The 22,613-nt window shown below is 50.7% G+C and overlaps 3 protein-coding genes across 7 annotated transcripts in view; 2 read left to right on the top strand and 1 right to left on the bottom strand.

Annotated features, from left to right (window-relative positions):
• Window positions 1-3,448, top strand: part of BCO2 (beta-carotene oxygenase 2) — a 43,065-nt gene extending 39,617 nt beyond the window's left edge. For all 5 annotated transcript variants that reach the window (XM_035346166.1, XM_035346165.1, XM_035346167.1 and 2 more), the window contains 4 exons: window positions 244-381; window positions 1,081-1,263; window positions 2,333-2,443; window positions 2,787-3,448. In XM_035346166.1, the coding sequence (XP_035202057.1) occupies window positions 244-381; window positions 1,081-1,263; window positions 2,333-2,443; window positions 2,787-2,900 (546 nt within the window). In that variant the 3' untranslated portion in view covers window positions 2,901-3,448. The remainder of the gene's footprint in view (window positions 1-243; window positions 382-1,080; window positions 1,264-2,332; window positions 2,444-2,786) is intronic.
• A 1,851-nt stretch (window positions 3,449-5,299) lies between these two features.
• PTS (6-pyruvoyltetrahydropterin synthase) lies at window positions 5,300-8,908 on the top strand. Its single transcript, XM_035346239.1, has 6 exons — window positions 5,300-5,462; window positions 5,984-6,063; window positions 6,885-6,907; window positions 7,821-7,877; window positions 8,192-8,262; window positions 8,401-8,908. Exons 1-6 carry the CDS (start codon window positions 5,389-5,391, stop codon window positions 8,540-8,542), a joined length of 447 nt encoding a protein of 148 aa, XP_035202130.1. The 5' UTR covers window positions 5,300-5,388; the 3' UTR covers window positions 8,543-8,908.
• A 5,929-nt stretch (window positions 8,909-14,837) lies between these two features.
• Window positions 14,838-20,673, bottom strand: LOC118178020. Its single transcript, XM_035346229.1, has 5 exons — window positions 20,324-20,673; window positions 18,757-18,955; window positions 17,167-17,371; window positions 16,386-16,444; window positions 14,838-15,823 (listed from the first exon to the last, which is right to left on the bottom strand). Exons 1-5 carry the CDS (start codon window positions 20,372-20,374, stop codon window positions 15,711-15,713), a joined length of 627 nt encoding a protein of 208 aa, XP_035202120.1. The 5' UTR covers window positions 20,375-20,673; the 3' UTR covers window positions 14,838-15,710.
• Window positions 20,674-22,613: the final 1,940 nt, after the last annotated feature.

Consider the following 22,613-nt stretch of genomic DNA (forward strand, 5'->3'; position numbering starts at 1 on the left):
TTTCCATACCCAGTTGTGAAAGCAATGATGGTTCTTGTTTTCTTCCTGTGCCTTTTTGTGTTCTACTGCAAAGTACTGCAACAAGCGGAGTCCTTACCAGAATCTGGTAAAACTTTTAATAGAAGGAAAAGATTTTAGGGAGTGGTGTATGTCCAAAACTTCAGGTTTGCTCCAAAAAGGGGCACTTGGCCCAAAATGCCACTTTCCTATTCTCATCACTGTAACTTTCTGGCTTTGTCATAGGTTTATGACTCAGTAGCCCGAACTTTCCCCCGTCGCTTTGTTCTCCCACTGAACACGAGTTCAGATGCTCCTGTGGGGAAGAATCTGAACCCTTTGCCTTATACACTGGCAAAGGCTGTGAAAGATGCGGATGGCAAGGTATGTGTTTGACTTGCAAAACTGCATTTATAAGCTGTAGTGAGATTGCAGTTATCCTGTGCTTTTATCTTCTCAGAGCTTGTCCACCAAGCAAGCAAGCTTTTTTCATGACTGAACTGAGGCTTGGTGTTTTAATACAAACCCTGCCACATCGCCTTAAATGTGAGAGCAAGGACAGACTGTGGTTTACCAAAAGTACCCAAGTGGGTTACAAGCCTTTACGACAATTGGTTGAATGTGAAGTTCTTCATTGACAAAATCCGCTGTGCTGTCACCTGGGCACAGAACTGTTCTTTGCTTCTAGCTTCGAATGGTCCTATAGTGTGGCTTTAGGTGGTACAGAACCGGTGTTGTCCGCTATGAGTGGAGTGGTCTCTGCGTGTACTTCGTATATCACATTTCTGAGTGCTGGAGCCGGGTTTTTCTGAGCCAGGGGCGCAGGACTACATGGACTCGCTCCAGTTTCAGTTTTTTACATCAGACTGACCTTGAAGTTTCCAATGCCTCTGAAGATGAGTCAATTCTTTGAATGAAACAGATAAAGGAGATAGGTTTGGTGTTCCTACCTGCTTCTGTGCAATGTCAGGCTCTTCAAACATTTCTTCTCTGCAACAGCTGTGCAGTGGGTTGGTGGGGCCAGTCAGCTCTTCTGCCCAGTCAAAGCTAAACTGATGCTCCTGTAATGCATACTTCTTCTAGGTCTGGTGCACGCACGAAAATCTCTACCCCGAGGGTTTTGAAAACTTCGGGGGTTTGGAGTTCCCCCAGATTAATTACTCTCAGTACAGTGGTAAGAAGTACCGTTATTTCTATGGATGTGGTTTTCGGCATTTAATTGGAGATTCCTTGATGAAGGTTGATGTGGAGACCAAGAATTTCAAGGTGAGGTGAAATAGGGTTCTCTCTTTTCAGCACTAGGAGTCATTCGCCTGAACTGGCCTATAAATTCTGTCATCTACCAGGCATTGTGTTCTTCAGTGCTTTATTTTATTTTATTTTTATTTATTTATTTTTCATATGAGTCTGCAATGAGGTTCCTGATTTCATCTCCCACGTAATGAGGTTCCTGATTTCATCTCCCACGTAGCACACTTACCAGACAGAAGATAGCACTCCAGATCTGTAGATAGATGAGGAAACAGGAAGGGTTGTGTAAAGTATGTATCTCTCTTCCAGGCCAAAATAGATATCTCTTACCAGATAGCGTAGAACATGCCCACGTAGCGTAGGCTGTTGGAGGTGCCAAGGCATTTTGCCAGGACACCTCTAACACTGGTAACAAGGTTTAGCATATCCCCACCTGCAAACGCAAGCTGGGATTTATGCTGTCTCTCCCATAAACAGGGAAATAATGATCTCCAAAGCTTTTAAGCTGTTAATCTGAGACTTTCCCAGGGCCTAGAGGAATTTAGGAATCCTCAAAAAGAGATGCCCTATTTTTAATCGTTCTGCTCTGGATACTCACTTTGCAGTAAGAGTGCCCTTCTTCCACACAGCACTGGGTGCTGTGGCTCTGTCTGCAATAAGAGCAGAAGCTATGCCATCCGGTGGTGTTGCTGATAGATCTCCATGCTGGCAAGCTCCTCCACGCTGCCTGGGCACACTGTGAGCTCCACTAGGGAGGTGTGAAGCTGGCTGTGCCAGCTAGGATGACGAGGTTTTCTGAGCCTGTACCTGCGCCAGTGCAAGCTGTTGGATGAAATGAGCAACGGGAACCCTTTTCACTGCCTGTTTGCACAATGCCTTGCACAATGGCTGTGCTGTCACAACACTGTCATCATCATAATAGTGGAACCAAAGGAATGACTTGAAAGGTTGAACTGTAGGTTCCTCGGGGCACAGAGCACGTCTGGGTAGCTCTGTGGGGAGCACTATAACTTGCAACTGTGCTAACTGTAGTAGACAAATGTTAATGAAATGAAACGTGTCCATATGTTACTGCACTTGCTAGATTTGGCAGGAGGAAGGATCCTACCCATCAGAGCCCGTGTTTGTGCCAGTGCCTAATGCCACGGCAGAAGACAATGGAGTCATCCTGTCCGTTGTGATCTCCCCCGATGAGGTAACTTACTCCTACTAGTTCATCAAAGCCATGTAGTATTAGGTATGTTTTCTAAACCACAAAAATGGATTTAAGGCTCTCTGGCAGATAGTTCTAGCACCGTGCTTCCCATGGTGTGTACTTCTGCAGCTGTCAAGCACAGCTAGGTAAACTTCAGGCAGGAACACTGATGTTTCTTGGGTGGGCTCTGTGACTTTTGGTGCTCCTGGCTAACTGTCTTATGGGTGTAGTGGTTGTGCCTGTTGTATGTTTGGACTACTTTGTGTTTGACAGATGTAGTGGGTTGGACTGTGGGATGAAGCTCAGCTTGGCCATTCATTCTGGTTTTCTTTTCATCCTGCAGAACCAAAGTGCTTTCCTCCTTGTCCTGGATGCAGAAACCTTCAAAGAACTGGGGCGAGCAGAAGTCCCAGTGGAAATGCCTTATGGATTCCATGGCATCTTTAGGTCCCACTGACCTTGCCACTTCCTGTAACTCAGGGTGAGGTCAGTTTCAGAAAGAAACCTCTGTTTTCTTTTATCTCCCAACACTGCATTATGCCAAGGATGAAGGGAACTCTTTCTACTCTGTCATAACCTTTGAGCTACTGTTGCTTTCCTAACAGTTCACAGAAAAGAGAAGGCAGAAGCTCCATCGCTCTAACATCTCACTGCTTTATCTTAATTTTCCAACTATCTTGCTAGAGGAGTTAGCAGCAGTTCACAGAGACTGCCGTGCAGAAGGGTTGCAAGGGAAAAAATGGAAACTAAGATGACCATTACCTTCTCTGGGTAGTAAGTATCTGTGCTTAGGGCAGTGGCTTTGGCTGAAATTAAAGCAGAAGAGAGGAGTAAAACTGACTACTAACACGTAGGCCCAGTGACAGGATATAATTTTCGCCCCACTGCATAAAGATTGCCTTCAGTGAAGCCCCAGAGAATAGACACAAATGCTCACAAAGCTGTACTTGTAGTGCTTTTCTCCATACATTAACTGTGCCCTCAAATAAAAACTTGTGAAGTTTCTTCCTGTCTTTTGCTGCGCTCACTAGAACCACGGCCAACTTTGTGCTGTGCCACAGGAGGCAACAGCAGCAACCATGATCCACCCTGTGATGTTACATCATCTCGAAGATATGTAAGGTATCTCCGTGATACTCCTGCTAAAACAGCAGAGCTGGAAGCGGCTCTGGTGGCCAACATTTCCTGCCTTCTTCCTAAAGCAGCTGCTATGAAACACGTAGCAGTCCATTGTGGCCTTGATAGCCCTTTGTTCTGGAGTTGTGCAGATCCTGCTGTTCTGGAAGCCAGCCCAAAGACAACAGGACCAAGTCAGGGCTGATTCGCTCCACCCAAATGACCCAGCTTTATTTCCTCTCGGACGTTTTTCACCTTCTTCCAGGTCGTGGGCAAAGGCAAGGGAGAGGCAGGAGGCTTGCACGCGGGGGCTGCAGCGCTGCGGGAGCGCAGAGCCGCTCTCCCACGGCCACCAGATGGCAGCCAGCTCCCGCTGCTGGGGCTCCTGCTGCTGCCGGCCCTGCTCAGGAGCATCGCCCTCCTGTCTCCTGTCCGCACCCCCAGGGGACAAACCCCAGCGAGGTCGCATCCCCACGGCTGGCAGCTGAATGATGCTAGAGGAGTGCTTAGTGGTGGTGGGAAGCGCTCTGTCGCTTCCCCCCCCCCCCTTTTTTATTTTTATTTTTATTTTTTTCTTGGGGAGATGGGAAGGAGAAGTGTCAGAAGTTCCCTGTGCTAATTGCAGCCCTCCTGAATACTAAAGGCAGTGCTGCTAATCAATAGGACAGGGAAAGGGAGATGCCCTGCAGTGCAAAAGCTCTGCTCTGTTTAAAAAGCTGCAGCAGCAGACACTCCCAGCACATGCCTGTGAGCGTTGGGTGCTCACAGGCTGTCCCTGCTACATCACGAGCTGTACTTTCATCTGTTCCTGTAACACAGAACTGAGCATCCTGCCCTGAGGCTTGGAGTACTCCCAATCCAGCTGCGCTGTATTATCCCCGGGGCACCAGGAGGGTCCCACAATGGGGCAATAAGCTGCTGTGGTTACCTCCATGCGGCGCCTTGCAGCACTGACAATTCCCAGTCCCACTCCCTCTCCCAAAGCTTTCAGAAAATCACACACTTTATGGATTCCTCTGCTTGATCCCATGAACCTCATTACTGGAGCACGTGCCTGTAAGTCTGGCAGTCTTATAACCACCCCAGAAGTCGAATCAGTTTGCCAGGCAAGAAGGGGAACAAGAATCTGGCAGCCCTTCCTGGGAGTGGTGCGGGGACGTACTGCTGTCTGCTTGCTTTACCTAAAGCATCTCAAATCAAGCAGATGAGCAGGGTGTGGGAAATTCGCAGTTTAATAATCAGCCCGCAGGTCCCATGGTGCTGCAGTTGTTATAGGGGGGTGGGAAGGAGATCTGTGACGTTGTCCCAGTCCCTTCGGGCAGGTATTGCTTTGTGAACACCTCCTGAGCACACTGAGAGCCTGATGGCTTTCCTCTGGCAGACCCACCCCTGTGCACTGATGCGTTTATAAACACGCTTCGGGTAGCTGTCATTGTTAAAGAAAACAAACCCAAGCCAAACTGCTGGTCCGCGGGCCAAATCATTGCTGACATTACCCCTGCGGGATGGACAGCCTTGAAAAAGGAAAGACAAAAGGCGCGACGCCCAAATCTAGGGTCTGGGGTCACATTCTGCAACAACCCCTGGTCCTGTCCTGGTCTGCAAACAGCCCCCCTGCTGCTCGAGCTGGGTTCTTTCCCTGGGGGGCACGGCAGCAGCATCCCTTCACCCCCCTGCCGGCATCGCACGGCGCCCCCCGAGCATCCCCGGCACCGGGCGGCTGCGGGGCCGCGCTGCCCCCGCCGGGGGCGCTGCCGAGCCCCCGGGGCCCGGATGGAGCCGGCCCCGGTCCTTGTCCCGGTCCTGGCCCCGGTCCCGGCCCCGGCCCCATGGCACCGCCCGCAGCGCGCCTGGCGCGGCTCTCCCGGGCCGTGTCCTTCAGCGCCTGCCACCGGCTGCACAGGTCCGCGGCGGGGGGAGGAGGAGGAGGAGGAGAAGGGAGGGGAGGAAGAGGAGGAGGGAGCCGCCGAGGCCCCGCTGCGGAGCCCGGCCGGGGTTAGCGGGGGCTCGGTCCCTCGGGGCGGCTGGGTCCGGGGGAGGATTTGTTTCCCCCTCGTTTTCCCTGGGGCAGCGCCCTTGGCTTGCTGGTTAATGCTGATCCTGCGTAGGGCTTGCTGCTGCCGCTTCCTGCTGGAGCCCCGATGGTTTTGTCCTGCCCCCGGGGAGCAGCAGCCAGGGTTCGTGCAGCCCTGGGAGCAGGCAGCTGGCACGGAGCGCGTGTACATAAACACCGGGCCAAAACCAACGTTGGCGGCTCCTTTTCATGGGGCAAATGCTCCTCCGGTTGTGTGTGCACCCGCTGAGTAGGAAGAGCAGGGTTAAACACACGAGAAGGAGGAGAGGGGAGAGCTGGAAAGCAGTGACAGGAGGTAAAGACACGAAAATCTGCGGTGGGTGCTGAAATGCCGCCTCTGCTTCCCGCAGTAAGTCACTGAGTGACGAGGAAAACCTGAAGCTGTTTGGGAAATGCAATAATCCGAATGGCCACGGGCACAACTATAAAGGTAAGGAGCCGGCTTCCACGCTTGTGGGCGCGGAGAGAGGCTGGTGTGAACGTGCACAAAGCCCTGGGAGAGCAGGGCCAGTCCTGTCCCAGCAGCCTGGCATTTAGTGCCTCAGTTGTTGTGGTTGTTTGCTTGTTTCGAGGAAAATTATGGTGATTCCTGAGCAGCAAGTGGGTATGGCTATGCAATGGCAGGGGTATGCAAGCCATTAAGTTAAATAAGTAATGAATAAATAGCTAGTAAATACTTATCTCAGTTCCCATTCATCTAATGAATGATACTTTTATCTGCAAAATCATTGTGTGTTTTGAATGGAGGCTTTTCTCATCAGAGTACACACAATTTAAACAGCCCAGAGACATTATTAGAAAGTTGTCCTCACACGTTCTCCTAGCATCTGCACCCTACACACGTAAAATCACATCTCCCCCTTGACAGGCCTGATGGGCTCTGTCTGGGTGCTGTAGGTGCCCTGAAATCCCCACTGCAGAGCTGCTGGCTGTACAGATGTCACGGGGAGCAGGTGCTTGAGATGTCATCTAGTTTAATGCTGCCTGCAACGAGGATTGGTGGGGTGTCCCTGGGCATCAGACCTTGGAGGATGACTTCTGTGAGCTGGGGGACTCCGAGTCACTCTTCCTAAATCAGTGGATAACCATTTTATTAGAAACAGTTGCACTTCCAAGTGTTGTGAAGCCTGCAACAGTCCTGGCGAATTAGTGATGAATGGATGATCTGCCTTGATGACTAGTGTAAATTGTTCTCAGGTTTGTGGCGGCACATGCATGACCTGACAACTTTTTCTTTTTTTTTCCCTCCAGTTATAGTCACTGTGCGTGGAGAGGTAAGTGTGATCAACATCTTCTGCCATTCCTCGAGCAGCAGGGTAGTACTGAAGTTCCAGCTAATTGCTAGGTTTCCTGGGGTGTTTGTGGAAGCTCTGCACACATCACTGTAGAAGAAGGTTTTCCAAAGTCACTATCAATCACCTTACCTCTAGCAAGGACTTGCAGGTAACCATGTTTAAGGCTTGTAATCATCCTCTGGGCACAGAGCTGGTTCTGCCAGAGCCTCGCTGCAGCTGGTGCAGGCTCTGTGGGGCACCTCTGGATGACTGCGGAGCTGCAGGGAGGCGCGGTGCTTCTGATGGGTGGTTCTCTCTGCTACTTCTCAGGGTAGTTTGCAGTGAATATAAAAAAATTTTTCCTTCTGGAGTTGTTTTTCAGCTTTCATCCTGTCAGTGCTCCGTGTATTCTGTAGAGTGAGTTGTTTTTGTGTTTTCTAAACACCATTCTGAGAATTTCCTGTTGTCAGGAACCCAGAAGAGGGGAGGCTGTTCAGACCTGAAACTAGAGTTGTAAAGCCTTCTACATTCCCCGGATACTCTGTGAGCTAGAGAACCTGCTTTGCCTTTTCCAGACTGGAGCTTAGCTCAGACTGGTCTTTGCTTTGTCCATGACTGTTCAACCCAGCACTTTCAATGCCTGTTTTCTGCCCATGGCCATGCTAACTTCTTGCACTGAAGACTGTTTCAAGCCTTTTCCCTCCTTGGTGTCAGGGAGTGGAGCCATCGGAGTTGTTTGTGTTGTGTCTAGCCTTTGGGAACATCACAGGGGTAGAGCTGGAACTCAGCATGTGAAGGTGAAGAGAGATTTTTCTTGTGGCTCGGATATTCACTGATTTGTACTGGCTCACAGCAGCCCTGGTAATAAGGCCCCGTAGCTAGGCTACTAATCTGCCTTTTGTTTTCCCTGCAGATTGACCCAGTGTCGGGAATGGTTATAAACCTGACAGACCTGAAAGAATATATGCAGGTAATAGCCCTACTTTCCTAGATATCCCCTGTGAGAACTGGTTAGAGTCTAGCAATTTGTCTGGTGCCAGGGTGGAAGCACGACGAGTTGATAATGGTAGGAAATAAAGAAGAAATTAAGGCGTGATTTAAGGCTGAAACGCTGGAGCACGGTGATGTGAGGCAGTACCATGTCTCCAGCTAGGAAGTTAGCAGCTGGATGTAGGGCTCTTACCCTTTCTTTACATGCTGGTGCGTTGTGCATGGTAGCTGGAGCCTTTGGTCTGCTGAATCATGTGCAAGATGATGGCTAACAGCACTGATCTCTTTCCGCAGCAGGCTATCATGGAGCCACTTGACCACAAAAACCTGGATAAAGACGTGCCATACTTCGCCGAGGTTGTGAGGTGGGTGCTGGTGTCTCCCCGGGCAGGTGGTTGCAGGGAGGGCCAAGGAACAGTCCTCAGGGCTGGGTCCTGCAGCTGGGTGCAGCCCCGTAAATGCCGCTGCCGTCGGTTCTGAGCCTGCTCCTGTTCTGCTCTCAGCACCACGGAGAACGTGGCAGTATTCATCTGGGAAAACCTCAAGAGGCTCCTGCCCATGGGAACTCTCTACAAAGTCAAAGTGTACGAAACGGACCAGAACATCGTTGTATATAAGGGAGAAGAAGCAATCTCTGAGAAGTGAAAAGAACTAACTCAGCTGGTCAGGAGCTCTGCTGCCTCATCACGTCAGTGATCACTTCGGCCCTGCTCCCTGTGCCTAGATGTCCGCTATCTATTATTACACAAGGACTGATGTAGATACTCTACAAGAATCCTTGCAGCAGTCTAGCAATCTGGGCTCTCAGAGTTTGTTGATTTGTCTGCCTTTTCCCAAGGCATTTCTGTTTCATAAAACCAAAAAGCTGACGTGAAATTTGCAATTGTACCACGTTAAATAAAGCAGCTTTCTAGCAAGGAGATGACTTGGCAAAGTGTACATCTCTAACAACCACCAAAGGCTTTGATTTTTCTCTAATTAAACATCGGATTCATTTACAATTTTTAATAACCTGGGCTTTAGTGCTGTTTCCCTTATTTATTTATTCATTTGCCGTGCTTCAGTCTCACTTCTTCCTGTGGCTAGCAGGCCTTTCTCTGCCCGAGGAGGTGGCACTGTGAGCAGTGCAGCTGTTTTCAGAGCACCCCCGGACATTCTGCAGCTCCGAAGAGAAGGGAACGTTGTTCAGACTTGGCCTGGGGAGCTGGGGAAATAAAAGCAGCTCGTCCTTGTTCAGGGCTGGCTCACAGGCTGCTCCCACGACACAGAGGCCGAGGGCTCGGTGTTGCACGGGAGGGAGCTGGAGCACCACGGCCCAGCTTCAGGGTTCACTTCGGGGTTTATTGTCATCTGCTTTGCACAGGTGCCTGGGGGACGTGGCCTGTGGGAAGCAGATGAGAATAAACCCTGAAGTACTGTTATCGAGCCAGTGTCCCAGTGATGCCACTCCTGTGGTGTTTTGGGGAGAATGCTTTTCATCTTGGCAAATTCTAACTGGTTTTGATTCCTTGTGGTGCAAGCACTCATTTCATGGGTATCCCGTGCTGCTGTCTCAGCTCAGGGTCAGACCTCAGCTTTCTGGACCTGCCTTTCTGCACCTCGCTGTGGGCAGCTGAAATTGTAACGGGCAACCTGTGATACCTTGAGACCACAGTCACTGAAGCCCTCTGGAAGCTTTTTTTTTTTTTTCAGGGACGCTTTTATGAATTCTGCAGGAACAGGATTCAGCTCTCCCCTTTCTTTCTGGAGAGAGCAGTCAGCTTGTGTTACTGACCAACAGTTATTTGGTATTTTCATCATCAGAATCCCTTGTTGTAAAGGTCTTGTGGACAAAAGGAGTGCTTGGTATGCATCAGTCATCAGGGCTGCAGCTTCCTCCTGCCTCTGGCAGATCAGGAGAGGCAGCACTGTTGTCATTACAAAGGGTAAGGTTGTGAAATGTGCCTAAATGAACGCTAACCAAGTTGTTCTGAAGATTCCTGAAATTGTAGGTATACGGTGAAAGCTCGGTGCTGGCAGAGGAATGGCTGTAAAACCAGTCAGGGAACGCTTACTGTATAAGTTCCCATGGCTGTTCTAAGGGCCGTAAGATCAATCTGTCAGCCTGGGGCAGAAGCGATGGTACCGTGTGTAATTCTCCATCACGCGAGCAATGTCCTGAGTAGTAGTCTGAGTAATTAGGAGGCATGGTCATTAAGAATAACTAAATGTGTATAATTTAAAAAGTGATATCCAGGGTAATAATTCCCTTGCTTTACAAGGAAATTATGTGGCTGAATAATGATAGCAAACAGCACCATTTAGAAAAGTTTAATGAAGCTTGCCTAATAGTTAACCTTGGCTTCATGTTACTACAGGCTGAAGGTAAAGTATCTCTCTACCGGCTCTGCTGTACAATACTTTTTACAGCTCCAGAAAACACTTTGACTGCTTTCTTTCAAACCGTGGCTGCTTTCCTACAAAGGAAAAGGATGGTTCTGTGCTGGCTCCTGTCTTCATCCATCTTTGCCCAAACTTTGTGGATGAGCTCCTAAGAGGGGCTAGAAGGAGATGAGGGATGTTCCTGCCAACCTTCCTGTCTGGCAGAGGAGCCCCAGCACTGCTTTCCTGGCCCTTAAAGGTGGTGCTCTGGGGAGTGGGTGGCTGAAGGCTCACTCCAGTGTCACACAAGTGTTCAGTAGAGCAGGTAAGGGGGGCACCACGCTGCTGGCAGTGTCACACTCCCACTATTTTCACCCCAGATGTGGCACCAGTTGTTTTTTATTCAGTGGGCTCTGGCCAGGGAGGCTTTGCACCTTAGCTGCATGCTCCTGCCATGTTGTAATTCACTAGTGTGATGCACCGTGCCTGTTTGCTAATGTTCTGTAAATCATACCAGTGATAGCTGCTGTGTCTGATTCACAAAGCCTTTGATATGGTCAGGGCGTCATGGAGACTCAAAAATTTCATGTCGTTTCTTTCTCAGAAATGTAATGCAGCTGTTGACACTGATGACAAAAAACAAGCAAACAAATGAAGTATCTATATAGCAGAACAATTTGCTATTCTTAACCAGAAATCAGGTGCTGGGCCAGAATTAACTAGCCCAAATTCCTGACCTTTTACTGCAGTGCAATATAACACTGACAGTCCCACATTAACTGGGGCACTTGTTTTTATTGCTGCATTGTGTGTTGGGGATGTCCTTGGGTTCTCCACTCTGATCTGTCAAGTTTAAATCACAGCAGATCTGGAGCAATGGAAATGGCTTGGGGGAAGGGGGCTAGGATTGCAGCTGCCAGTGTCCCGAGAAGTTATGGTGTGTGCCGTACCGTATGGTGTGTACCGTATTCACAACTGCTTAGGGGGGGGTCTTGATCTTTGGAGAAGAATGTGAGGTCCACGTAGGGACCTCCAAATTCACAGGGACCCTGTGAATTTAGCCTCCAAATTCACAGGGACCCTGTGCAAGGAGCCCACACCTCGGCTGCTTGCGCTGCACTCATGCCATGCGGTGCTTCAGCTGCTGTGACCCTTTTCTGCCTAGCAGGGCGGCAAAGCAGAGTTAGAGGCTGCTTGGTGTCAAAGCAAAGCCGTTAAGCAGCAGCTCTGCTTTTTAATTAGTTGTTCCTTGGGAATGTTTTCCGATCCTGCCTCATGGCGAGAAAACGTCTTAAACTTTTTTTCTGGGCTTGAAACAAAGTGACTGCAGCACTGCAGGTTCGACCCTGGCTTTTGCAGCACGGGGAGTGGGAACTGATCATTTTCCTGTGATATCTGAAATGTCAAACAGGGCAGAGCAAAGGGACACCGTTACAGAAGGATCAGCAAAAGGAAAACACCACCCAGAGCTGAGCCAAGTTCTGCCACTCAGCATTACATGCCACTCCCTAGGCTGCTATTTATATTTCATTGTAGCCCCAACAATGACCATGTTAATAAATAATCCAGGCGCCACTTCGGATGAGGGACAGGCAACCCCCATGGGGAGCTCTTCCTCCCAGATCTCATCCCCAGAGCGTGGCTCCTGTGGATGCACGGCAAAGGCTGCGGGGTGCTCGTAGCCCCTCTGCCCCAGGTGCCACAGGGAGGAAGAAGAGGCTGAACGAGGCCGCAGAGCCCGTGATTTTGGGAAAGGGCACAGTGAGCAGAGCTGTTGGGAGAGGAGCTGCTGCCTGTGAGCGCTGTGGTGTCGCCCAGAGGTGGCCCAAGCCTCTTGGCCTGCAGGCAGCCGTCCCTCAGGCTGCCCCTTAGTGCACCCAGCTCTACTTAAGGGATGGGGCTTGCTCCATCCCGGGCTCAGGGAGGCCAATGCCACCGTTTGGGAGCAGAGCATGAGGCCACAGGGAAGCAGTGCCTGAGAAAAGAGCAGGAGGGGAGGTCGAGGGACGTGCCGTGCTCTCCTGCTGCGAGGAGCATCTCGTGTCCTGTGTACTCAGCGAGGCTGGGCCGGGGGGAGGGAACGCGTGATCGCACCTCGCACGCACAGCGGGAGGTGTCCTGTGACAAAGCGAAGGCTTGGGCATTTTCTGATGTTTGCCATACCACCCGTGTGTTCTTTTAGTTGTGGGTGTGAGTGTCCCTAGGTACAATCAGGTCATTAGGGTGGGAGGGTGAGCAGGCCCTTGGCTTTCCCTGTACCGGAGCTCGGGGTTTATTCGGACACTGCTGGAGCACGGGGTTGGAAAACTGAATGTCTGCTCTAAAAGTGATGTAGGAATGTCTGGGGATGGCACCTCTGAGCAAAGTATACCTGCCTCACCTCTGCAGATGCCACCTGATGCTCCTGTTATCCCCAGGGTTACAAAGAGGGCAAACATCGCCGTGTTCCCATGCAAAAGCGATGGGTGCTCTCAGAAGAGCCAGGGCTAAAGCCGCAGCTTGTTGTGCAGCAGTAGGGTTTGGGAATGATGCAGGTAGAGCCAGTATCTAATCCTGACTGTCGTGTTAAACTCAAAACGAGAGAGGCACTTCCTCCTGCTCTGTATAAGCAGGAGTAGGAAATGTCGGTGAGAAGTGGGGTCTTGCAGTCCAAGAAGTTCTGCTGATTTCTTCAAAGCAGTGCTTTGCCTGGGGTGAGCGACGGAAAGTTCAGGAGTAGTGAGTCAGTGAAAGGGCAGGGAAACGTTTAATGGTGTTTTATCACTTAGATTAAGCCATTTGTCGTAGCCACTCTGATAATTATTAAACAGGATTTTAAAGCCACTTCCAGTAGGAACAGAGCACTCTATTATCAGCTGCTGTTTATGGGCAGCTCTCTGGCGAGTGTCAGAGATGGGCTGGGGAGATAAATGGTCTCATTTCCATGGACCTTACGCAAATCAGCCTACCTGGCCGTGTGGGAAAGCACTGGGGGTTTCTCAGAAGTGAAGATGGGATGGACAGCTAGAGAGAGGCCTACCAGGCAGTGTTTTCTAGGAGAAAGGTTTGCCTTAAAGGCGATGACTGCTTCGTCCTTTACATGCATCCACACAGCTGTAGGACCAGGATGGACTCTGCCACGTGCTCCTGCTGCAGACCTCACGGGTTCCCCCAAATGCTTGGTGTCCTGACCCAGACCCTGCCAAGGAGTGGCTCTGTGGTTGCCCCCAGGGCAGAGAAGGCAGACATGGACATCGTCTCGGCGGCAGGGCCAGGTAATGTGAGGCCTCCTCTCGTCCCCTGGGACTTTTAGCTCTGAGTCAAAGGAGGGCCTTTCTGCTCCTCTCCCTGGCCATGTCTGAGAACTTAATTTTACTGGGGAAATTTCACAGGGATGGGAAAGGAAATGCTGGTGTTTACGGCTGAATAGTGCAACAGTTCATGAGAATGCACGGATGAGGGTTATCAGTGGGATGAACCCCACAGGAAACCACCTCTGGAGCTGGAATGCCCTGCACTCAGGGTTAACAGGGAACCTGGGAGTCGCCCCAAGGTTACTTAGAAGGGAATTTATACCTGTTATCCAAGGCAAAGAGCTGTTATCTTACCAGATAGACGTATCAACAGTAAGTTTACAATAGAACGGGTTGTCTACAGCACTAAGGAGGATTTTATTGAGTGCTATGTACTGCAGTAGTGGAACATGTAACATGGTCTTGGTTACTCAGGACCTGCTAATTACCCTGCCATGAAACAGATGCCAATTTTAATGCTGGACCATAAAATGTGTTTCTATAAAATTCTGCAGAAACATTCCACTAATGCATCACCCCACATGCTGCGTGGTCAAATTTTTATTCATAAAATCATGCCTGAGACTTAATGACTTTACAAACTGACCACTATACAACCCTCCAGAAAACAGGGAAATAAATGAAAACCAGTCTGAAACAACTGGAACTTCGTGCTTGCCCTGAGAAGCCTAACTGTATGGGAGGGAGGAATCTCTTCTTTGATGCAAACCATGGCTTTTTGAGATAGTTAAGTGGTGGACTTGAGCAAGACGCTCCCAGTTGAAAGCAAAACCAGCCTCAGCAGGGAGAAGGGCACTGCTCATGGGGAGGAGACCAGTCTCTGGAGGCCGCAATGCCAAAAGAGCAGAGAAACAAAAAGGGCACAGGGCTGATGTTGGCAGCAGCCCCGGTGCTGGTGGTCCTGGGGCTCTGCTGGTGGCAGGGGAAGGTCGTGGAACATCTACTGGAAAGTTTGGGTCAAAAAAAAAAGCAGATTGGAGAAGCAAAACAGGCTTGTTGTCATGGGTTGTGACAAACACCAGCTGAGTATTAATCCTAACTAACCAGTTTCTGCTGCTAATATTTCAGACCATTCTGGAGGAAGAGGATGGGGCGCCTTTCTGACCCTCCCCTCCACAGCCTTCTGCCTCCGCTGCAGAGCCCTGCAGTGCCCAGACCTCACCTTTGTGCCCTCCTGCACCCGTCTGGGGATCAAAGCTGAATGTGTCACAAGATTCAGGATCATTGCAGCTCCCCCTGCCATGTCCCAGCCAAGCCAGCAAACACTGTTAGGTGCCAGAGTCAACTTTCATTCCTTAATTTATTTAGATTAATTTAAGATAAAATTACTTTCCAGAAGTTTTGAAAATCCCTAAATAAACTCTATTCATATAAAAATACAAACAATAATAATAAAATCAAGACATTCAGTGGCCCACCCAATCTTACCCCACAGCAAAATCAGTTGCTGATTAAAAAATGAGAATAAAAAATACCCACCCTCTCATTCCAGAAAGCCAGAACAAATTCAGGGGACCTTTACAGGGCATCCAGGGAAATAGAAAAATTCAGGGAATGCTGGGCTAGAGAATAACACAGTGTGAATGCCCAAGGCCTGGGGGCTCTGAGGAGGACTCCCTGCCAGCAGGATCTCCAGCTGCTCTCGGGGAGGGGTCCCCTCCCCAGGGGGAGGCTCGGTGGGTGCCTTTGTCTTCTCTGTGCTTGCGCTGGAGGCTTTAAGCTGGCGGCAGACCTCTCCTTGAGCTTCTCAGCAGACCCCAATGCCACGATGAGAAGAGGGCCTTTTCCCTTTTGAGAGTGCTTTCATGGTTTTTTGTGCTTCACAGAACCCCAGGGGACGAGGAAGGGATGAACTCACCCAGTGAGCCTTGGTTGGACAGGGTCTGCTCCTAAATGACCTTGGCTGTGCTTTTCAGCTGTCCTAAACGGAGTTGCCACAAACATTTCACCTTGCTGAGAGTGCTGCTCCTGGGTGAGGGGATTAAGGGGAGCTCTGTAGTCATAGACCCTTATCATTTAATGCAGAAGTGCAGTTATCATCCGAATACACACAAGAAGTTAATATTTTTCCTGAGTAGATCAGCTGCCTGCCCTGCCACGCGTGCCGTGGGCAAGGAGGGAAGGTGCAGCACAGCTGGGTCGTCTTCTCTCCCCGACGCCTAGGAGAGCAGTTTGCTTGTGGCGAGGAGCATCAGCAGCTGGATGGCGGCTACGAAGAAGGAGCTGCTCTGAACTGCGGAGACGGAGTTGGTGCTGCCCGTTGGCTTTGCCTCTGGAAATGGAAGAAACCCCCAGGGTGGGTTAGAAGTGCAGAGGACCAGCTGCAGACCTGCTCCAAGAGGCTGCCTTTGGCTGTCATTTCTCAGAAATGTGTCACAGCTACGGTAGGGGAGTGGGATTGCCATCAATGGAGCATCATCAGGTTAGGCTCCTGGGTGACAGGGGATTCCCTGGAGTACAGAAACGTTACCTATGAGGGCAAACCATGATTTCCACTTCACCTTTATATAACAGAGAGAATAGGGGGATAAAGTCTGTGCCAACACCTGCAGGGACAAATAACCTTATCCACTTGTCCGTGGCTGTTTAGTGTCCCTTAAAGACAAAAGGAGGCTGCAAAATGTTTGAGTTCAACACTAAACCTGAAAGCCCTCTCTCTAGCTCTAGCACTCTGCTGTTTTTGCCTTGTCTCCTGACTACCAGACAGATGAGAAATGTCAACTGGAGGTGGGCTGAGGACTTCCCCTCGCCCCAATCACAAGGGCACAAGCGAAGCCTGCCCTTGGCGTGCCAGTTGCCTTGTTGTCGGACCCGCCTCTCCGAAGCTTATTTACCTTGGTTCAGAGTCACAGTCTTGAACACGGTGGAACTGTTTTCAAAGACAATGTATGCCCTGAGGAGGGAAGGAAGAGAGGGGAAAAATGAACAAGAGAAGCAGTGTGTCTCACAGACCCCGCCCAGTGATATAAAGGGGATATAAAGAGCAGATAAAGAGACACGATCTATGAAATCATCCTGTGCTCACTCACGCCAGATTACACTCTACTTTTTTTTTTTTTTTTTTTTTTTTTTTTTTTTTTTTTTAAATCTGAAGCACTGATTCTTCAATTTTTTTGCCAGTCAGTCCTCTGTTGCTCTCTGCTTGCTGTTTCACTGCCCTGCTCCTGCACAGGGTGGGATGCGGTGGAGCAGGGCGGCTGTGCTGTGACCACCTGTACCTTGCAATAGACCCACTGTAGCAATGAGCTCCTGCATTCTTCCTCCTGGCAGATAAGGCCAGTCAGGCTAATGGCTACAGTTTCCTTCGGCAAACATTTCCCACTGATGCAACTCCATTAGCGTTAATGGAAACGAGGGGTGTTCAATCCCTCCCTTTCCATTGAACTAACCCACATTCGACTAAGGTGAGCAACCTTTAAACCACCGGGCTCACAGTGCAGTGACTTCTGGATCTGGCTTTACGGAGAATATTTCCTTGGTATTTTCAAGTGAAAGTCTGCAGCAGGCACAAGAGGTTTGTTTCAGTGCCTGCTCAGGTGTGGGCACCTCATTGCAGGCATTGCCAAGAGCTTGCACTGTCCCACCTGAATGCTTAAAGGCGGGGTAGAGCATTACCTTATGTCCACAGAAGAAAAGTTACTGGTTGGGGATGTCCAGTTTGCTGTTTTCTGAGTTTTTGGTAGCACCGCTGTGAGATGAGCACTGCAGTTTTGCTTGTTTGTCACGTTCCATTCTCCAACTGAGGCATTTTGGGGGGATATGGCCTGCAGTAAATAGTTGGTCACATTGCTGGTGGTGTTATTGCTGTCAACTATTGTAACTGGAAAGAGAGCAAATGAAACCAAGTCAGTGGTCTGTCCTGTAAGACAGCAATCTCCAGATCCCCTGCCTTTGTGGTTTTCAGGCCAGGAAGCGTTTGCTGGCGCAGTGCTCTCTGTGTGACACGGGGGCACCAGCTGCCTGCAGAGACAAGGGCATGTCCCCCTGCCAAAGCAAACAGAGCCCTCACCTGCCCCCTCCCCACTTTGGGAACAACCCAGAGGAACTTCTCAGTCCCCACACTCAGCCCCTGCTGCTGGGGGTGACACATCCCCCTGCCGAGCTCCCGTGCCTTTCTGAGCCCCATGCAGATCTCAGGGGTGGATAATCTGCGGGGGGCAGGCTGGTGGGCAGCCCACGGCTGGCTGTGCCAGACCCCACCCTGTCTTTTTCCCCATGTCTCCATCCGGGGTTGCTGATTCACAGCCGGGATGAGCCTGAGCAATGCTGCAGTGCATCATGCTGCTATTGCACACAGCAGGGCGACCCCCTTGCAGAAAGCAGCTGCATGTACCACATGGCTGTAGTTCTCCTGGCCCTCAGCACCCTTTGGGTTCAGGCAGCTTCAAATGAACCCCCCCAGGACAATCAGCTGCCACAGGAGATGATGTGAGACAGCAGCGAGCATTTAATGTGAATTCTATGCTGAAAAAAAAAAGGAAATAACAGCTGTGTACAAAGCATCCCCCTATTAAAAAAAAAAAAAAAAAACAATAAACTGCTGTGGTTGCTCCTTGGGGTAAGATCGGAAGAAATCTGTGCTCCTTCACACCAGCAGAGTGCCAGCCCCTTGCACGAAGGACTCAGGGTGTCTTTCTTGCCCAGCCCTCAGCATTTGGGTTTTGTTGAACCTCAAGGCAAAGGGACATTTGTCGTCAGGCCTGGGAAACAGGGCAAGGCTGCTCTTTACTCTGGGACTAAATCTATTGTAGGGTTAAAAGCCATTTTCTATGGCAGATGTTGAACATGTGTCAGCATCAAAGCAACCTCTCCATCTTTGTATAGCCATTGCCACCGACAAGGGCAAATTCTCAGGGAGGAGGAAAGAAAAAAAAAAAAAAAAGTAAAACAACTCCCCTCAGAATCTGGTGTTTCAAGAGCATCAGAGTTCTTCGATGCAAGTTTAGGCAAAAAGGTGAAGGCCCCATAAGGAAGAGAATTTGGGGTTGACCCTTATGGGCATTAACATGGAATAGGAATAAAGAGGGAACAAGTAAAAGAACTGTCTCCTGCCTGAAGTTAACAATAATAATAATAATAAAATAACCTTTAGGCTGCACAGGTTTTAAGCACATCTATGATCACCACAAGACTGAATAAAGCAGCTGGGGCAGGGGAAGAGGAGACACGGTGCAGTGTGGTGTGGAAGCCCGAGGTCTGGCTTACCTTCGTAGGTCGTGTTTGGTCTGTAGTCCTGGGGTATCACGGTTACAGAGAAATTGCCTGCGATTGCACTCTGCATCGGATTGCATTCCTGCATCTGCAAATATGCAGGGACGATTAAAGTCCCAAAGAAGAGGAATTGCAGCAAAAAGAGGAGAGCCGCCATCATCCACTTTGATGTCCTCGCCTCACACACCGGCACCTGGGGAATGAGAGAGCCTCACGCTTCCCAGCCTATTTATACCGAGATTTTGATGAGGTAAATGCAAATATTTCCTTCTCCCCATCCAGCCTACATGTACACACCCCCAATGGGAGGTTTCACTCCTGGTTTTAGAGATTACTTCCTTCTAGCTGCTTGGCCTCTAGATGAACCGGTTAAAATAAAGAGATGATCAGTTGAGTGGGGGTAAAATTGACAGTGTGCGTGTCACTCAGGAGGCCCTGGGCTGGAAAGCAAGTCTCTGCAAGCCTGTGTTCCTCGAGCTGCTTTTGTTCCTGAGCACTGTGTCATCTGTGTGCGTGCCGGTGGTCCCCGTGACCTCTTGCAGAAGCCCAGAGCATGGAGAGGTGGAGGAGCATTGCAGTCTTGTTGCCCAGGATTTCATTAAAGGTGAAACAAATCCAGGAAGTGTGGAAGGGTCCATCCTTGTGTTCACATACAGCCTCTGCTCCTGCCTCGAGAAAGCCAGGGGGTGCAGGGCCAGGAGGCTGCACAAGGACGGTCTCAATGGCCCTGGCCATGTTCCCTCTTGTAGCACGCTGCTGGTGAGCACAGTGGGCTCTTGCTAGCGGTCGATCACCACTGGGCATCTCCTTGGGAAGCACCACGGCAAGGCAGTTTGGCTCTAACCCCTCAGATAACATTGCATGAACGAAACCCCAAGTTTCTCCCTTCTCTCCTTCCTCTCACCTGCTTCCCCAACTTCCCCACAGGCCATCGGCTGGGATTTGCAGATGCTGATGTTGCAAGTGCTCCTTGAGCCATCGGGGAGGTGCTGGCGTGGGCTGCCAGGCACCAGCAGGTTTCTCCCGCGCTTCCTCCACCCCACTGCCACCCGAGTGAAACCCAAGGCGTGCGACACCTGCTAATTAGAGGTGGTGGCAAGCCTGAATCAGAAGGGATTGCCCTTTCTTTCCCCGTCTGCCCCATGCTGGCTGCTCCTGGAGGCGTTTCCGATGCCCTTGCTCTGTGGTTTTCCAAGCTCACCTCCTGCACTTCAGCCCTGGCTCTGCTGAGTCACCCTGGGTGAGTGGGAGCTCTGGATTCCCCTCCCTGTGCTCCTCTTCCCCTTTTCCAACCCAAAAGCAGCTTGCCCAGGCTCTCCCCCTGAGCTGGGCAGCCCTCGCTGGTCTGCCAGCGGTGTGTGGCTTGACCAAGAAGCCATTGTGTTAAATATTTCCAATAAAAGCTGAGCAGAGGTGGGAGAAAGTGCCAGAAAAAAAGAATAGGTGGGCTCAGGACAAGCAAAGTGAAAGGGGAGCAGCAGAAAAGAGGCAGAAGAAAAAGATGTGGTGGAAGAGCTGGTGTATGCCCGGGATGTTAACGTGGGTCAGAGGTAAACTTTACCTCAATGCAAAGGGTGTGGAGAAGATGAGAGACCAAGCTCTTCCGGCTCATTAAATTGACTCAGAGGTTTCAGTGGGGCCTTATTTCCTCATGGCTCCTTCTTGGCTTCTGCCCCACTGGAAGCTCCCCTGGGGAAGTCTATGGCTCCATCCATGCCCAGCACCATGTGCCCAGCAGCTCACATGTAGAGAAATGGGAGAACTGGGGGGGATGAGGGGCTGCAGGTTCTTGCTGTCCTGCCTGTTCTGCAACCACATGAACGAACATGGAAAGTAAGGCAGGAAAATGAGAGGAGATGGGGGAGCAGAGGGTTTTGCAAGCACAACATGATGCTATTTGCCCGTGGCGGTTTCACCCAGTCCCCTTGCAAAACCTCTGTGCCATCTCCCAGCCGGAGAGGATGACTCAGTGCAGTGTCATTGGAGTGAGCGGAGTTGAAAATAGATGCTTTTGCCTTTAGGAGAGAAATAACTTTTGGAGAAGAAAAGGCAGGATGTGATGGTGTCACATACATCGCATGGAGGATCCTGTTACAGCAACCTGTCTGAGACAAAGGAGATCTTTGTAAGTAGTGCTGGAAGTGGCGATGTTTATTGCATGTGTGTGCTCCATGGGGCTTTTCAGCTTTGTTTGCAGAGAGGTTGGATTTGCCACAGGAAAGGGAAAGAAGAGACCTCCCCGTGGGTGCCAGAATGCTCTGCCAGGAGGAGAGCTCGGGGAAGCAATAACATGGAGATTTTTAGCTCAAAAGGTAGCTTCACATTTTAATTAATCTAGGGCTGAGCCCGTGTGATGAAGCAGACCCAGTAGCTGGTTCAGACCAAGTAGCCCAGCTGTGTGGCAGAGGCTGCTGGCTGCTCCAGCTGCAGCAAGAATGGACCTGGGGGGAAGAGCAGGAGCTGTCCCCTCCTGGGCTGGCAGCAAACATTATGGTTTTCGGATGCCAAAACAAATACAGCCCCTGGTAGCAAGCCTGGGGCTCAAAGACAGTCAGGGAGCGACTCGGGGCAGTGCGCTGTCTACCACCACTGCAGGTGTGATGCCACATGGTGAGAAGTGGGCTTTGCTCCCTCGTGGCGAGCACATAGAGGTTGTTCTCTTGCCCTTTCTCCTTGCAAGCACTTGTGGTGCAGCTCCTTCATCTGCTGTCTTGCAGTGTATTTGTGGGCAAAATTTTGGCTAGAGCTAGAGCTGCAATTTCCACAGGCCTCTCTCAAGGTCAGCCTGTGGCCATTTCCAGGAATATGTGTGCTGTTCTGTGCTTGCTGCAGGAGGTGGTTTCTGCCTCCCAGAACTGGTGGGGACAGGCGCGGGGAGCAGCGCCCTTTGCCTCACCTTTGGGGGGGCCCCGCTCTGCGCGTCCCCAACGGGAGCAGCCAGGGGCCCTGGGGCTGCAGCACTCCCTTGCCACATACAGCCTGGTTTTGGGGTCTGACAGACCCTGGGGGACTTCCATGGAGTCCTCTGATCTTCTACTTCTGTACAGAGCTGGAGGTCCTGGAAGTCTGATGCTGTCCCATCCCAGCAGCGGTGCTGAGCACCCCCAGGCACAGAAAAGGAAGCACTGCAGCCTGGCCCAGCTCGGAGCCTCCTACACCAACTGTTATGAGGGGACAGTGTCTGGTTCCTGCTCCCTTTCGTGTGACAAATCCACTCCTTTTTGCCTTATCCAGCATTAAATTCATCTTCTTTTCCATGGGTGGAGGATAGGAGCACCCAGGCAGCGCTTTGGCTTCAGGGCTCTGCTTCAGGCACGGAGATGAAGCCCTGCGGTGCGTTGGCTGGGTCTGGGGAAGACCAGGAGCCAGGAAAGCAAAACCTTCTCCTCCTGGCAAGAGGAGCTGGCAGGTGACAGGGCATCTTTTTAGCAAAACTGCAGCAGTCTTGCAGGGAATAAACAACTGCACGCAACAACCTGCTTCTGAGGGTGGGAGCGTGAGTCACAGCGGGACTGGATGGGGCTGTTGCTCTCGTACAGTGGCTGCAGCAAGCGAAGCCCTTTGGGTCGAGCAGGTCCTGAGCCAGGGCTGGGCAGGGTGCTGAGGCTCCCTCCTGCCCCTCCAGCACCCTCCCCTCCTGCAAGGCTGTCCCAGGAGGGAGCCTGCCCTGCTCTAGGCAGAGGGAAGTACATTTCCTCTGAACTCAACTGCTCGGGTTTCTCGGACTGTTTGCTCCGGGTGAATAGCGGGTGGCTGAGCTTTACTGGCCTGTTTTGCAAACAGTGTGTTTGGTAACTGCAGGGTGGTTTTTTTTTTTTTTTTTTTTTTTTTTTTTTTTTTTTTTTACTGCT

This window comes from Oxyura jamaicensis, chromosome 24, assembly GCF_011077185.1.
Source record: "Oxyura jamaicensis isolate SHBP4307 breed ruddy duck chromosome 24, BPBGC_Ojam_1.0, whole genome shotgun sequence".
NCBI classification, from domain to species: Eukaryota; Metazoa; Chordata; class Aves; order Anseriformes; family Anatidae; genus Oxyura; species Oxyura jamaicensis.